This window comes from Pezoporus occidentalis, unplaced genomic scaffold (genome assembly GCF_034315485.1).
Source record: "Pezoporus occidentalis ecotype Australia unplaced genomic scaffold, CSIRO_AGI_Poc_V1 ctg271, whole genome shotgun sequence".
Classification (NCBI taxonomy): Eukaryota; Metazoa; Chordata; class Aves; order Psittaciformes; family Psittacidae; genus Pezoporus; species Pezoporus occidentalis.
In genome coordinates this window covers 198,200-214,399 of record NW_026914622.1, presented here as the reverse complement: position 1 = coordinate 214,399, position 16,200 = coordinate 198,200, and the positions used below count along the sequence as shown (strand labels likewise).

Genomic DNA, 16,200 nt, shown 5'->3' with positions numbered 1-16,200 from the left:
GGGGCTATTCTGGGCTCTCACGCTGCCCGGATTTTTACTAGCTGGTTAAAATCCTGCTGGGCAGCTCCATAGACGGGACTTTCTGCCCTACTTTGAATAAAATACTCATCATTCCCACTGCGGAACAAGACAGCCAATCAGCGCCTGGCGCTCGTTTCCCTGGCGGTGTTGGCAAGTGGAAAGTATGGCGTCGACAGGGGTTGTGGTGAGGACTGAGGCCGTCTCGCCGGTTGGAGTGGGTAAGGGAAGCCCCGGAGGCAGTGAGCTTGGTGGGAGCTGCGCCGCGCGATACCAGACGCTGGTGGCCGTTCGGGTGTTGCGGCGACGGGGGTTTGGGTTTCCGTTGTGTGCTGTCGAGGGGCGGTGGCGCGCAGCGCACCCTGGGAGATGTAGTGCGGGCAGAGCCGTGCGCGGGGCTCAGGCTCAAAGCCCCCAGAGACCCTGCAGCCTGGGTAGTGAGCTGTGGGGATGGAGGTCGTGGGTGGCTTGCTAGCCCCCTAGTCGCTCTCCGCGTTCCTCCCCGCTTGTTTCTGGCACCAGAGCTCTCCAAGGGGGGCTGGAAGCGACCAGGACAGAGACGTGCGAGGAGAGCTGCGCTTAGGCAGCCCGTCCTGAGAAACGGGTATAGTAGCCTGGCAGTGCGTTTGGCTCTGAGCATGGCCGGGAGTGGCGCGGAGAGGGGCTGTCCGAACCGATGAGGCCCGAGCCGATGAGAAGGGGTTTGCCCTCAGCCTAGTAGAAGGTAGGCCAAGAGTTGAAATAAGGCCCCGTTTTCCTACAGCGGAGGGCAGGGAGGTTGTGCAGTGTCTTGCTTTCTGCCTCTGCCTGAAAGGACAGTGGGTTATGGTAACATAAATCTGGCTGTGGAAGTTTAGTGAGTGAGCAGAGGCCTGAGTAAAAATTGTGAGCTTCTGAGATCTGTTAATGTATCTAGCAGACAAACGAGTAACAAGCAATTCTGAAATATTTTCTTGCGTACTGAGAGCCTGTTAAGAAAATCTCATTCCCAAAGTATTATACTAGCGAGGCTTTATAGTATGAAATTGTATTATCTTTATTAAGATATATACATATGTATATAGTTGACATTGTATACTGAATAGTCATGCTTAAGCAAGCAAAGCAAAGCACCCTGCTCATTGTAAGGACAGATGCCCCTGAAATAGGGAAATGTGAAACCCTCCTGTTGTCTGGCATTGTAGATAAGTAACTATAGCACGACCGACTACTAGGATGTCTAGGTCAGTAGAGAAGCAGGTGGATAATGATGCGGTAGAAATATAGTTTCTTTGGAGATGGTTGTGTGCACGTGTTAAGTAGCATTTAGTTAAATCTTGTACCTGAATGCTTGAAAGATATAAGAACCATGTATATGTAAAGCCATATTCAAGGTGATCCAGTTTGAACAAATAAAATGATTACTCATGCAATTCTATACCGTGGGTCCTATCTTCTCTCTGCAGTTGTCATGGGCCAGTTGTGAATTTTCATAACAAGCCCTTGGATGAATGGGCAGGTGCAAAATTTCCCTCTTTAGTTGAAGTGACCAGGTGGTGGCAGAGGTGGCTACTTCATTGAAAAACACGCAATACCTTCTTCCCCGAAGGTGCAGGCACAGGAGTGTGACTTGTTTCTGATACTGTGGGCTCTGCATTGCTGCTCTTCAGAGCTCTTTGGTGGCTGTAGTTTTAGGAAGCAATGAAAGCTTAATAAATGTCAGAGATTCTTCTTAGAAAAGTATACTCTCCAGTTGACAAAGTGGTATTCAAAAAATGTTTGTCTGCATCCATAGCATAACTAAACCCTAAAAGGCTGCAAACTGTAACTATTAATATATAGCGTCTGTTAGGGTAAGGACACTATTCTGGAACATGCTGCTGAAAAAGGCAGCATTATTTACGGAATAGTAAGAGAAGAGCAAGCACTAGAATGGTGTGGGGAAAACTCAGCAGAAGCTTAATATAGGAAAATTATTACTAGCAGGTGTCACTGTAGGTACCCAGTGATTCAAGTTCCCTGTGGATGGCTTTTTTTTTTTTTTCAATGTCTATAGTAACAGTAGCCTATTTACAATTTGCTCCTGCCCAAATGTCACCAGCAGTGTGGTATGACATATGCATGGGTCTTTGTTCTGGCTTTTTGCTAGGTACTTTGCTGAAATATGCGACATTTAGCCTATTGATGCAATTTTGGAATGCAAGCATTAAAATCCCAAAGTGACGTGCACTCAAGGATTTAGCCAGTGAAGTCGTGGAGTGGAATCTTTGGCTCTGAATTAGATATATTTTCTACCCAATAAGTTAAGGTAGTTAAATACTTAAGATTAGGTATTTGTAGCAGCCAAACTGCTAAAAAGGAGCATGTCTTAAAATACCTGTTAGGAAGTTTTAAAGGGAGGGTTGAGTCTTAAGTTTGTTTCTTTCCTAAAGTTTAAACATCCAACTTCAGACAACATAGAGGTGTTAGTTTTGGTTTCACAGGCTGAAATTTCTGCTTTGAGTTGGCACCTAGAGTGCACTTTATTAAAAAAAAAAATAATTTGGGCTAATAATGATTTTCCTTTGAAATATAGAGGGAAAAAAAAAAAGATCTGCAGGTTTTTATTCAGTGATCTAGCTGTTTGAGGACTTGTTTGTGATAAGGTTTTTTCCTCTGGCTATGTGACCATCATGTAGGTATTTCACATTTACAGGTCCCCTAATCTTCAAATACTTTAGCAGGGTGTTTGATGGAACTCTACAGAAAGGGGGGTTGTAGGTTTGCATCCTCATCAGGTTTCCCCACATTCTGCTTGATGAAAGGATGGATGCTGCTTACCCTCTTCTCAGACCCTTCCCTTTTTTATTTAGTGACTGGATGTTTCTGTTCTTCGTGCAGGATGTGGGCTAGACATGTTTTGGGTTTGCCTAAAAGCAGGAATTCAGATAGAGTGCCTATACATAGCTAGGTAGTTGTAAAACTGCTTAGAACTTGAAAGCTTTGAAGATTTTAAGGACCAAGGATCACACCTGTAAATTTAGTTACTGAAATGTTGCTCTGCTTCCCACTTTGGAAGATCTGTCATTGCCTTTCACAGAATTCTTTATTGGGAATCTAGAATGCATATCTTTCAGTAACTGTATCACTTAGTCTGCTGTGTTTTGCATGACATAATTTGGTTTGGTTTTACATGGAAAATAAAGTTAATTTGTATTTGCAAATTAGCTGCATGCATTATAAAACTGATTATCTTGCATTGCGTTTTCTGTACATGTTCTCAGATATAAAAGGTTGCCTTTGGGCCTTTATTTTTCTTCTAAGGTTTGGTAGTCAACTGGTCAGGTCAAGGATTGCAAAAACTGGGTCCAACATTACCCTGTGATGCTGATACTCACACTCTGATTCTGGACAAAAACCAGATAATTAAATTAGAACACTTGGAGAAATGCAAGAATTTGATGCAGGTCAGTGTTATTTGATTTGAATTTGCTATGAAATAATGGTGCTGTGATGCTAATTAAAATACTTCTGCTTCAAGGTCATATTTTGCAATTAAAAATTAGCAGTTACTGTCTTCATAGGAGAATAAGTGGTGGCTTAGTAAAATACAAAGCTTTGTTTTCAGCGTAGCTCTACAGTTGATAGTGGGAGAGGCTGTCACCTAGGTAACTAAAAAATGAACTAAATAAATCTGAATTGGTGGTGTTGGTGTCACTTAGAAAGTCACTGATAACCCAAATTTTTATACTACTTAGCTTTTGAATGCCTGAGTTTGTAACCTTAAAAATAACTTTATATTTTCTCTGTGTAAACATGCAGACATTCATACAAGACTTTCCTCCATTTGGGTTTCAGAATTTAGCAAAGGAATTGTATCAATAGCCTTAATTTACAAGAAGGAAAAAAAGCCATGCAGATTAGGCTAAAATAGAAATAGCAAATAAATAAAAGTGAAGTGGAAGGGATCTGTGTAGTCTTGCTAACATATCAATCCATGTAGACCCTGATGTTGCTAGTTCTTTATTTTGAGGCTAGCATCAGTCCATTTAATTTCATGAGCATATTAGTGATAAGAGTGTTAAGCCTCTGCATGGTGTTTGTGAAAATCAGAGCATTAACCTCTGTGGCAAAGTTGTAAAAGTCCATGTTAATTATTACAAAGTGCCTCCAGGTTGAAGAAGTTCCCGGTGGATTAAATTTTTTACCACTAAAAATAAAAGCCTTTTCTCTCTGTGCAGTTTAATAGTTTAAACTGTTTCTTTTATTTGTGTGTCAATCTGCAGCTCTCTGTAGCCAACAACCGGTTGGTGAGAATGATGGGTGTAGCAAAACTGACTAATCTCCGGGTGCTAAACTTGCCTCATAATAGTATTGGGTATGTGGAAGGACTGAAGGATTTGGTGCACCTAGAATGGCTGAACTTGGCAGGAAATAACCTTAAGGTAAAATATTTAATCTTTTGCATTTTTCAGAATCTAGTGTTGTAGAAATCTGGAAAATGCTACGAAGAACTGGAACAAATGTTGATGTTTTGCATCTACTGGTTTATGAAATAGAAGAGGCAGCTTTTGGACAAGAATTGTTTAGGAACAAAATAAAAGGTTTGATGTAAAAATTAATGAGAATTGGGAAATACTGCCCCAAATAGAAAAAGAATTATATTGTCTTTAAAACGAGACTGTGTAAAAATTCAGTTTCCATTTTGGGTTACTTATCTGGTGGTTTTTAGCTTTCAAAAAATTTATAACTGTTGTTTAATTTAACTGTTACTTAAAATAGAGTTACTGTAATTGACTTCTTTTTTTTTTTTTTCCTTTTGTAGGCCATTGAACAGATCAATTCCTGTCTGTCTCTTCAGCATCTTGATTTGTCAGACAACAATATAGCTCAATTAGGTGATCTCTCCAAGCTGAAGTTGCTGAAGGTAGGTGCTATTTTATCTCTGGGTTTGTTACATTCTTTGCATGAAGAAATTTGCCATGAAGATTGCTGCCTTTTAAAGCATTCATTATTCAAACACTAGTTCTCAAAACATTTTAATTAATCACTATAATTTCCAGAGGGAAGCATATAAAAATTCTTTTCCTTGTTTTCAAGTTGCAGGAGCTGATGGGTTTTTTGTTTTGTTTTGGTTTGTTTTTTTTTTTATATATAATTACTCTTAATGATTTTGGTAAAGATAACAGGGTGAGATCTTGTTCATAGCTCTTGACTCTCTTGTCTCATGTCATGAATCAAGACAAAACATAGTGTTAACTCCTTCAGCACAAACACTGTAGAGAAAAAATGTTTCAATTTTTTTTTTCCTGTGATGGTACTTCTGCTTTTTGAAATAAAAAGGTTTTTCTTTCATTATGTAAAACATAAAAATCAGTTTTCCCATGCTGGAATAAACAAAAATAACTTTGATGATACCAGAAAGCCGTAATTATAGTTCTTCTGTGTTTATTGTGCAGATATTGTCTGAACAAAAACTGTGATCAAACATACATTTCATCAACCATACTTTTATTTTACAGACTCTGTTGCTACATGGAAATATTATAACTTCACTTCGTACTGCCCCTGTTTGTCTGCCTCAGAATCTGACTGTTTTTTCTTTGGCAGAAAATGAAATCAGAGACTTAAATGAGGTAAGATATAGAAGATATCACTTTGCCTTTCAGTAGACTGAAAGGAGGTATTGTGATAATTCTGTTGAAGATGTAACTGAAAATGAGCTCTCTCTTTTGAAAGAAACAATCCATGTTGATAGAAGTTACTTTTAATAGTTTATATGTGATAACTATACTAACATTAGCTGCCTTTGAATTTAAAAAATTATCCTATAAAGATAAGTTTTAAAATTTATCCTGTAAAGAAGATTTGCATTTTTTCTTTCATGTTTTTATATTACTCAAGGATGTCAGAAGTATACTTTAAAGAATAAATTTAGAGAGAGCTTTTCATGATGAAGGTTGAAAGCTGAGCTGATTAACTGCTGCAGAGGGCTTCTGCAGCTGCTGTGTTTAGAACTGGTGTTTGAGATGTCCTTATTGCAACTGAATGATTTTGTATCCATGTCTTATTTTATCTATTTCTCAAACACTGTATGAAAGAAACAAAATCTGCCTGTGATTTTTGTCTTTATTGTTTTGGGGTGGCTTCTTTCCTCTCGCCCCTCTCGCCCCTCTCGCCCCTCTCCCCCCTCTCCTTTTGTATTTTTGTTTGTTTGCTTGTTTTTTAATATAAGTAGCAGCCAAAACTGTCAGTTGGAATTCAGTGCTGGAAGAAAAGTCTTATTTTGGTGATATGTCTCCTCTTCAAAACATGACAGTGTTTCTCCAGCTTTTAGCCTTGCCATTTTTTTTTTGTTAAAATCTCAATGCCTGTTGCAGTAGACTGGAATCATAGAAATAATATACTTTTCTGTACATAAAGACCCATTCCCAGATTTTAAGAGAAGGTAGTGGTTTCCAAGGGCTATAGTACTTAAAAGAGAATTAATGGGAAAATGGCAGTAATGGATAGAAGGTCCTTTGAAGACTGTAGAATCCTAGAGCAGTTTGGGTTGGAAGGGGCCTTAAAGATCATCCAGTTTCAATCCCTGCCATGGGCAGGGACACCTTCCACTAGGCCAGGTTGCTCAAAGCCCCATTCAGCCTGGCCTTGAACACTTCCAGGGATGGGGCATCCACAGCTTCTCTGAATAACCTGTTCCAGTGTCACACCACCTTCACAGTGAAGAATTTCTTCAGTATATCTCATCTAAATCCCTCTTCCAGTTTAAAGCCTCTGTTCCTTGTCCTGTCACTGCATGCCCTTGTAAAAAGATGTTCAAAAGGGAATGTGTTTGTCAGAGTATTTGTAATTATGTTGTTTTGTGTGAGATGTCTAGCTGTTACTAGGAGAAATGTGGTACATTCTGTAAGCATTTAATGATTCTATTCGGTTAAAAAATGTCTTGTTCTCTTAAGGTTTCCTTCCTGACCTCTCTCCGTCAGTTGGAACAGTTGTCAATTATGAACAATCCTTGTGTGATGGCCACACCTTCTATCCCTGGCTTTGACTACAGGCCATACATTGTCAGCTGGTGTCTGAACCTTAAAGTTCTAGATGGATATGTGATTTCTCAGAAGGAAAGGTGATACAATAGTATTAAATCTCCAAAATTATTAAATAAAGTTTGGCTAAGATGAAATACTGTTTTTTATGTAATAAAAAAATGGAAAAGTGCTAGTGATTTGAAATTGTTTGTCTTGGTAAGGGCCATATGAGATACAGGCTAAAGAAAGTTTAGCAAAAGCTACAATGTTTCAAATGTTGCACTGGAATTATTATGCAAGATCTCATGTTTATTTAAGTAGATATATGAAGTTAAGCTTTTGTTTTGTTACTCAACTCACAGTAGTACTTTTGCAGAGCAAAACTATGGCAGCAATTTACCAATGGTCTGTTACTGCCTTCCAGCCTCTTTGACTTTGCAGAATGAGACAGTAGTTAGATGTGAAAGTATTACCTTGGAGGAAGCTCAAACACGCCCTTTTATAAAGGGCCTTATTTGCATGTGCATTTCTAGACTTGACATTTTTTGTATCAATTAGTAAAGTATTACTTAGCTTGAATCACTTGTTACGGTAATCATTGTGGTCATTGTTTCACTATATCTGTGGGACAGTAGGGATGTCTTCTTGAAGTTCTTGACATCAGAACAGTCCAAGCATAAATATCATCCACTATAAACACAGTCAATTCAAGTCCAATACGTTAACATATTGCAGGACATTTAATGTCTTCTTTTTTTGCCTGTTACTAAAATAAAAAGCTGCCTTTTTGGTCAAAGTTAGATGAGTTCTGTTTCCCCATAACATGACTTTCTCAAAAAGGTGCCTGTAAGAATGCCAGATATTTATTTTTTTTTTTCATGACTAATGAGATTTTCTTATTAACTCTATTATACATAGATCTATTAAATGTTCTAGGACTGAAGAGCATTTATTTAAAAGCAGGTTTCAATTGTTGAATACTTTTGGTAAGATATGCTCTCTGTGCCTATTCTGCATGTTTGTGTGAACTTTTCTGTGAGAGCTTTGCTGGTTAATTCATTGATACAAGTGTATTTTCAGTGCTTGAAGACCACACACAGATAAAGCAGAGACTGCACAGTTTTGGTCAGTTGGTTGTTTCATCAATGCTCATGTAAAGGAATACTTGTTCATTATCCTGTAATGAAATTCTCAGTTCCTCTGGGCTTATATTCTAAGTTTTGATTAGTTTTGTAGATTAGCATGTAAGCACCCACTAGAAGAACAGTAATCAAAGGAGAGTTAGGGATTTTATGCCATATGTTAATGGTGACTGTTCTCCCACTTCCTAACAGTTTGAAAGCAGAATGGCTCTACAGTCAAGGTAAAGGAAGATCATACCGACTTGGGCAGCATGTTCAGCTAGTCCAGTATTTGGCTATTGTTTGTCCTCTTATATCTACATATGGTCTCCAGACTGAAGAGGATGCCAAGCTGGAAAAAGTACTGAGTAAGCAAAGGTGAGAACTTCTTGTTTCCCTCTAGTTAGAGAACGTAAGTGAGAATATAGTGATATGTCTCATGTTTTAGATATAATAAGATTTCCATGTAAGTATTTCAAAGCAACAGTGAGGGCTGGAGATAAGAGGAGTAATGGCAATATAGGAGGTGTCCTAGAGGGGAATGAGAGGCAAGACAGCAGCGGCAGGAGTGTTTCTTGCATGCTGGGCCATCTAGGGGCAAATTCTCTATATTTTTTCACTCAGTTCTCTGTAGGACATTGAAGGTTATTTGTGTTATTTTTACCACAGCCCTATCTACTGAGAGTTGTTTTTTTTCCCCACAGAGAAAGTAAGGAAAACCTCAAAAAGAGCTTAGATTAACTTTCATTTTAGTTTTAAATGAAGATTATTGTGGTAAACTCATGTATTAGCCATTAGTTGTTAGTGTGTTTTTTCTTAAAGTTAAGGTTGTTCTTGGAGGGGCACTATTCCCAGTGGTGCATATCACAATATTTGTATCTGGCATCTCCGGTCTGTCAGCAGAGGCCATTGTAGAGCCTGTCGGTTCTGCCAGCAGCAGCTGCTCTGCTAAAGTCTCTGCAAGTAGATAAGGAGAGTTACTGTGGCGCACTTTCCTCCTGTGAAAACTAATTGGGTGAACTAATTGGAATTAAAAGCCAGAAAACATAACAATACACATATCCCAGTTCCCCAGGACCTATTGTCAAAGCCCTTTTGCAGAAAGATCAGAGCCGAAGTCTCGGCTCAAAGGAGTAGGCCATGTAAGTTGCACAGTGGGCTTAGAAAGCTGGGCAACATAAGTGTTGTGGTAAGCAGAAGGGCTCTCATCAAATGGGCTGGAAACTTGGGAGGATCTGGAAGGAGCTACTGCATGCTTTTTTTAGTGTAGATTGATTTCCAAGAGGAAATTGTAGACCTATCGGGGTATTTCAGAGGAGAAGGTACAATAAAAGCATATCGACATTAAAATTTCCAGTCAAGTGCTCTGACATTGCTATGATGTTTCTGGGGAAAATGCAGGGAGCTGACTTGCAAAATAGAATTCTTTAAAAATTAAAACAACCCCAACAAACAAAAATCCCCTCACCAAAAATCAACCCCTTAAAATTCCCAGTACATATACATACATATATATATATATATAATTGCGCACACATGTGATTTACAAGGCATTTTGACTTTCTGTCCTCTACCTCACGATCTTTGAATTTACCTGGGCTGAAACAACCTGTGTTTTTTTTCAGTTTGTAAAAGATGATGTTACGTGTGTGTCAATGCTGATTTGTATTAGTGTTTTGTCCCTTTGGTAACAGGGACACGCTTTCCTTGTTCAGTCATTTTCAAATGTAAAAGACACTCCCTCCATTCCTCAAACTCTATAGAATCATAGTATCGTTAGGGTTGGAAAGGACCTTAAGATCATCTAGTTCCACCCCGCCTGCCGTGGGCAGGGACACCTTACACTAAATCATATCACCCAAGGCCTCGTCCAACCTGGTCTTGAACACTGCCAGGAATGGAGCATTCGCAACCTCCCTGGGCAACCTATTCCAGTGCCTCACCACCCTAACAGGAAAGAATTTCCTCCTTATATCCAACCTAAACTTCCCCTGTTTAAGTTTTAACCTGTTACCCCTTGTCCTGTCACTACAGTCTCTAATGAAGAGTCTCTCTCCAGCATCCCTGTAGGCCCCCTTCAGATACTGGAAGGCTGCTATGAGGTCTCCAGGCTGAACAGCCCCAACTTTCTCAGCTTGTCTTCATACGGGAGGTGCTCCAGTCCCCTGATCATCCTCGTGGCCCTCCCCTGGACTTGTTCCAACAGTTCCATGTCTTTTTTATGTTGAGGACACCAGAACTGCACACAATACTCCCAGTGAGGTCTCACAAGAGCAGAGTAGAGGGGCAGGATCACCTCCTTAGACCTGCTGGTGACACTCCTTTTGATGCAGCCCAGGATACGGTTGGCTTTCTGGGCTGCAAGCGCACACTGACAGCTCATGTTCATTTTCTCATCAACCAACACCCCCAAGTCCTTCTCTGCAGGGCTGCTTTGAATCTCTTCTCTGCCCAACCTGTAGCTGTGCCTGGGATTGCTCCAACCCAGGTGTACATACAAGTATAAGGTTTCCTGCAGCACACAGTTAAAATATCTGCATATCTTTCTGGTGTATAGAAATACTTCCTCGTTTTCAGTTTATAGTCAGAATTGCATGTTTGATATTTTTTTGGTTTTGTTTTGTAATACATGTACATGTAATGAAGAAAAAGGGGCAGGAAGAAGAACAGGAGCAGTCTGTGCAATCCTTAGTTTGTGAGTAGTCCTGTTAGTGTCTTGTAGGGATCTGTATAACTAGCCTCTTGGTTAGAATGGTTTGATCCCTTATTTCCTTCAAAGTAGCTGAAAGTTTCTTTTAGATTTTTCTGTATCCCAAAACTTTAAAAGAAATATAAAAACCTGTTGGAACTCTGTGCTTAGGTTCCACCAGAGGCAGTTGATGCATCAAAACCAAAATGAAGAACTACCTACATCTACTCCCGACAAAACACCACCAGTCACTCATGAGCACAGCAGTCCAGCTGAGCCACCACAGATAGTTCTTGAAAGGGGTAAGAAGCTAATCTGCAGCTGTGAGCTAACCTGTGGAAAAATTGTTTTGTTTTTTTTCGTTTGTTTGTTGTTTGTGTTGTTTTTTTTTTTTGTAACATAGATAACTGAAGAGAATTTCTGATCAAAGGCCTGTTACTAGTCTATTGAGTTTTGGAGACTTTCAACTGAAGTTATGCTTTGTGTTCTAAAAATACATGTTTATTCATGTCTTGAGTGTCTTTCACATAATGATCTTACTAGGCTGTTAATAAGATTTTTAAGTGAAAAACACAATCCAGTGAACTAAAGAGTTATTACTTTGACTGTTACATCTGATAAAAGTATAACTTCTCAGGGAGGGGAGCCAGTTTGTGCAATTTAATATACCCAGTATTTGCAAAGTTTGTGGATGTTAACTGTGATAAGCAGTTATTGGTTTTATTCTACAGAAATAATGCTTCTATCTTACACACCCAGGTTCAAACTATCTAAACCAAATTATGAATCCCTGTGAATTAAATGAAGGTATGTTATTGAAATACTATGACACTTTTGAATATGGCTTTCTGCTTATCTAGAACCTGTGATTCAGAAGAATTCTTGGGTTGGACCAAGTGCAAACAATGATCATTCCTATGCAGTAAAGAACACTTCTCTTCTTGAAAGAAGCTTTTGCAAGGAACTATACCTTGAAGATATACAGACTGATGAAGACAAATTAAACAGCAGCCTTTTATCATCAGAGTCTACTTTCATGCCAGTTGCTTCAGGATTGTCGCCAGTGACTCCTCCTTCAGACCTGAAGCTAGATGGAATCAATCTGGGCTTAGAAGATGATGGTAATACAGTGATTGCATGTGTGAAGGATGTTAATAGCAGAGAAACAACTAACAAGCAAGAAGCTTCATGTGTTACAAGAGAGCACTCTAACAGAGCGATGGGAAGAGTGGAAACTCAAGAGAATATCAAAGAGAGTATTCTGTTGCCTTCTAATCCAGTAACAGGTAGCCTGACTGCTAATACTAGCAACTGTTCAGCATCCTCTGGAGACCAGGTTCTACACAGTCACCCCAGCACCTCAGTAGGTGCTGAACCAAGAGTTACAGCTCTCTGTCCTGACCAGATGACAGGAAAAAGTTCTGATGCATTAGCTGGTGTTGATCAAAGTGCAGCTGAACTGCAAAGAATGACTAAAGCAGCTACCAAGCTTCAAGCCTGCTGGAGAGGATTTTACACAAGGAACTATCATCTCCAAGCCAAGGAAGTGCGCTCTGAAATTCGACTAAACAGAATGCAGGAGCACATCATTTGCTTAACTGATGAAATAGAAAAGTAAGTTGAGGTCATAATGTGTATTTTCAAATCTGAATGGATATAACCAGTGTTCTAGGGTATTTCAGAACAGGTATAAATGTGTCTTGATATAACTACTTACAGTAGAACCTAGCATTAGTAATATAAAACTGTGATTACAGTAGAGGATTGCTTCCTGTAAGAAAAGCACAGTTATGCACATAGCTGTTCATATTCTCAAAATGCCTTCTATGAGTGGGTTGGGTTAGAATGCATTTTTTTCTATTCCTCTATTAGTAGGCCTTGCATGTTTCACTGCATAACCAAAATAGAAATTGCTAAGTGTGACGTTTTTTTTTTTCCCGACTTGTCTCCTAGCAATTACAGTCTATAAATGAAGCGTCCGTATTGAGAGTCATTGCTCTGTTACTGCTGAAAAGAATTTTCTCTGCCTTGCATGATACAATTTTAAAATGTGATTCTATGCTTGGTTCTGGTTTTGTGGTTTGTTTTGTTGGGGTTTGTTTGTTTGTTTTGTGTGGGGTTTTTATTTTTTTGTTTTGTTATGTTGGTGTTTTTTTTTTCCTGTGAAACCACATTTGGAAGAGGTCATTATCAAAGTTCCTCAATTTGTAAGACCTAGATTGCAGATTTGGTTAATATATTTCTGGATTAACCCAGAAACTGACAGTGTGACAGGCTCATTTTCTTTACTATCACAAGCCACAAAAGTTCTGTGAATCAGATTGAGCCTGTGAACTTCTAGAAACTCTCAATGCTTACACATCATACCTATATCCAAGTGGTATCATTTAGGGAACATAATTTGAACTGAAGGAGCACTACTTTTTTTTTTTTTTTTTGCTGGGAGTGGGGGAGTTGTGCAGGAAAAAATGAAGAGCTCTGGTTCAGTTTATAAAAATACACCTGAAGTATTGGCATGTTGGTAAATGTGCTGCAGCAAAAGGAAGCAGAATCTCAACATAACTCTGAAAAAGAAACTTGAAGTCAGCAGCTGGATATTGATGACAAGACAGACTGCAGTAATGCCTAAATGTTAGGCTCTGTTGTATCTTTCAAAAGTGCAGCTATGTAAGTAGGCATTTTTATGTATTCTTTTTTATCTTGTTGCTGAAATGTTGCTTATTTAAGCTGCATAAATTTGAATGTGTATTCTTGCAGACTGAGAAAAGAGAAAGAGGAAGACAAGATACAGAGGCTTGTGCAGGAGGAAGCTGTCAGATTTCTTTGGAACCAGGTAGAGAGTTTTAGTCCTCTAATTTTTCTGCTTACATAAGAATTTGGAAAGCGTTATTTTATACTGTAGATGATGAAGAGATAGGCAATGTGGTTCATTTTTTCCAGTGATAACTTTGGTGGCTTATTGGAATGTACTTGCTGTGTTGTTTGCTATATTGGTGTTCTTGAGGAAAATAACATTCGGCAGTATTAGTGTTGGAACACTGGTTTTGTTACAGAAGGCTAAATTATAGCCTTGTGCGAGGAGGAGGACAAAATGCAAGGGAAGCTAAACAAATGTAGCAGAAGTGTGAAGAATGCTGTGACTGCTAGATGCCTAAGGCAAATGAAATGGTGTCAAGCTATGTTGCTTATGAGCAACTCATTTCTAAAGTAGAAAGGTTATTTATGCATCTTCTAATATGCTATTATTTCAAATATAAGACTATTTTCTTAAGCATGGTTTTTATCATTAAGGTTCCCCATCCTTTCTGTTTTTAAGAGCAAACTACTTTTTCTTCAGGTTCTTGAAATGGGGGGCTTTTGTGCTTTGTCAATGTTGGGCATCTAGGGTTAAAAGTCATTTTTTTTTTTTTAACAGTGGAAAGACCTTGTAGCAACCTTCCAGTATTTGAAGGGGCCTACAAGGATGCTGGAGAGGGATTCTTCATTAGGAGCTGTAGTGGTAGGACATGGGGCAATGGGTTTAAACTTAAACAGGGGACATTTAGGTTAGATATAAGGAAGAAGCTCTTTACTGTGAGAGTGGTGAGGTACTGGAACAGGTTGCGCAAAGACATGGTGCAAGCTCCATCCCTGGAGTGTTCAAGGCCAGGTTGGACAGAGCCTTGGGTGACACGGTTTAGGGTGAAGCGTCCCTGCCTCTGGCAGGGGGGGTTGGAACTAGGTGATCTTAAGGTCCTTTCCAACCCAAACCACTGATTCTATATTTTTCACTGAAGTGAAAATATAGTTCACTTGGTCTTAAAGCTTATACTACTTTGTTGCTGATTGCAAGAAATACTTTAAAAATCAAAGTACTTAGTTGTATTTCATAATGAAATTCTTTCTCTACTTTACAGGTTAAATCCCTTCAACAATGGCAGCTTTCAGTGACACAAAATTTAGGTGCCACTTGGCAACCTGGGATCCCGTCAGCCCGTAGTTTCTGTCCCTCTGAACCATCTATTCAATCATCCACGCTTCAGCAAGAAACCCCAGCAAATGTTAGTTCTGCTTGGTTAGTTCCAGCTGATGACGTTCTTCAAGAAAAGTCTTTTTTGCAGTTCCCAGATTCTGGTTTTCATTCTTCTGCAGCTGATCAGGCTCATACTGGTGACTTGTGTAGCTCTGAAAAGAGTTTAACAGAAGGGACTGAGAGCTCTCTTTCAGTGGACACAGTTAAACAATGTGGCAATTCTGTTTCAGCATATTCTTCAGATACAGAGGATGGCCATGGGGAATGTAGGCAAAGTAAAGAGCGCTCTACTGGTGAGCAGGACAACAGACTAATACAAGAGTATTTGAAATCTGTTCAGCAGCTGGAAGAGGCTGAGGAAGAGACAAATTGCAATGATGAAACAGAGGGTAGATGGCTACAAATCACTGTTCCAGCAGAAAGCCAAGATTCTTCATCTGACGCTGTCTTTACAGATCTCCCTCAAGATACATCTTCTCCTGTCCAAGCTGAAATCAGTCAGACACCAGACAGCTGCAAACTGAATTCAGGAATAGTAGAAGGGAAGCAAACGGACTGCGATTCTTCATTTCAGATGCTGCATGTTGGAATAGCTGTATAATAGGCTCAGTTTCACAAAGGACTAGGGATTCCATTTCACTTTTTTTTTCCCATTTGTACAAAACTTACTTTTTGTGTGCTGTTTCAGATTTTGCTTCATGTTATTAATTTATGTTTTAGTTAGTATTTTATTAATGTTGCTGAGGACTGACACTTACTATGCTAACCTGAAATCAGCAAAGTTCTCAGTGAGAAAATAAAGTTTTGCACTTTATTTTCAAACATAAAACTAATATCCTAATAACTGGCTTCCATTAAATTAATTCTGAAGGTTGGAGGTGGGGGTAGTGTTTCCTGTAAATTCACATCAGTGAATGTGTTGAATTTTTTCTGAAGTACAGGACTGAGTGCTTACTGTGCTAAGAGAAGGAAACGGGAAGAAACAGAGTCAGTGGAGTCAATATAGGCACTGTGTGTGTGTATGGATACAACCTGATGATAAAGATGAAAGCAGTTGCCTTTCAGACTTTTTTTGACTTTAGCAAGAGTAGTTTGGTCAGTGTTTCAAAGATTCATTCCATGAAACCAGTGTCCATGTCAGTGACTTCTTTTTGTCACTTAGTTGAAACTGCTAGCTAGGAATTAGGTCATTTACATACATACTAAAACAAGGACTACAGGAGGTAAGACCTTGGGGATGTTTGCCCTGAGGTTGAATTTCCCTGCTTTCTCAGGTAAGACTCAAAGTGGAACTAGTAGCAGCTTTTACTATTTAGTAAAAGTATTTATTATTTCAAAAGGGCATATGATTTGAGAACATCATATCCTGCTGGG

General features: G+C 39.1%; 2 protein-coding genes across 4 annotated transcripts in view; both read left to right on the top strand.

Annotated features, from left to right (window-relative positions):
* The window catches only part of NXPE3 (neurexophilin and PC-esterase domain family member 3), a 480,868-nt gene that overhangs the window by 416,585 nt on the left and 48,083 nt on the right, over positions 1-16,200 (top strand). The gene's annotated exons all lie outside the window — the stretch shown is intronic.
* Positions 8-16,137, top strand: CEP97 (centrosomal protein 97). 3 transcript variants are annotated; one of them, XM_062624770.1, is made up of 11 exons: positions 8-239; positions 3,301-3,443; positions 4,263-4,421; positions 4,802-4,903; positions 5,499-5,612; positions 6,936-7,102; positions 8,339-8,503; positions 10,986-11,116; positions 11,675-12,428; positions 13,572-13,647; positions 14,711-16,137. In XM_062624770.1, exons 1-11 carry the CDS (start codon positions 185-187, stop codon positions 15,425-15,427), a joined length of 2,583 nt encoding a protein of 860 aa, XP_062480754.1. In that variant the 5' UTR covers positions 8-184; the 3' UTR covers positions 15,428-16,137. The 3 variants fall into 3 exon arrangements, with proteins under 3 accessions (XP_062480754.1, XP_062480755.1, XP_062480757.1); XM_062624773.1 differs by lacking the exon at positions 8-239 and adding an exon at positions 411-742; XM_062624771.1 differs by lacking the exon at positions 4,263-4,421.

Bases quoted from the DNA above. Each gene is read 5' to 3' on its own strand.
- CEP97 (XM_062624770.1), top strand. From the start codon at position 185: ATGGCGTCGACAGGGGTTGTGGTGAGGACTGAGGCCGTCTCGCCGGTT. The intron at 3,444-4,262 runs GTCAGTGTTATT...GTCAATCTGCAG, and splicing joins AATGCAAGAATTTGATGCAG to CTCTCTGTAGCCAACAACCG. The intron at 4,422-4,801 runs GTAAAATATTTA...TTCCTTTTGTAG, and splicing joins TGGCAGGAAATAACCTTAAG to GCCATTGAACAGATCAATTC.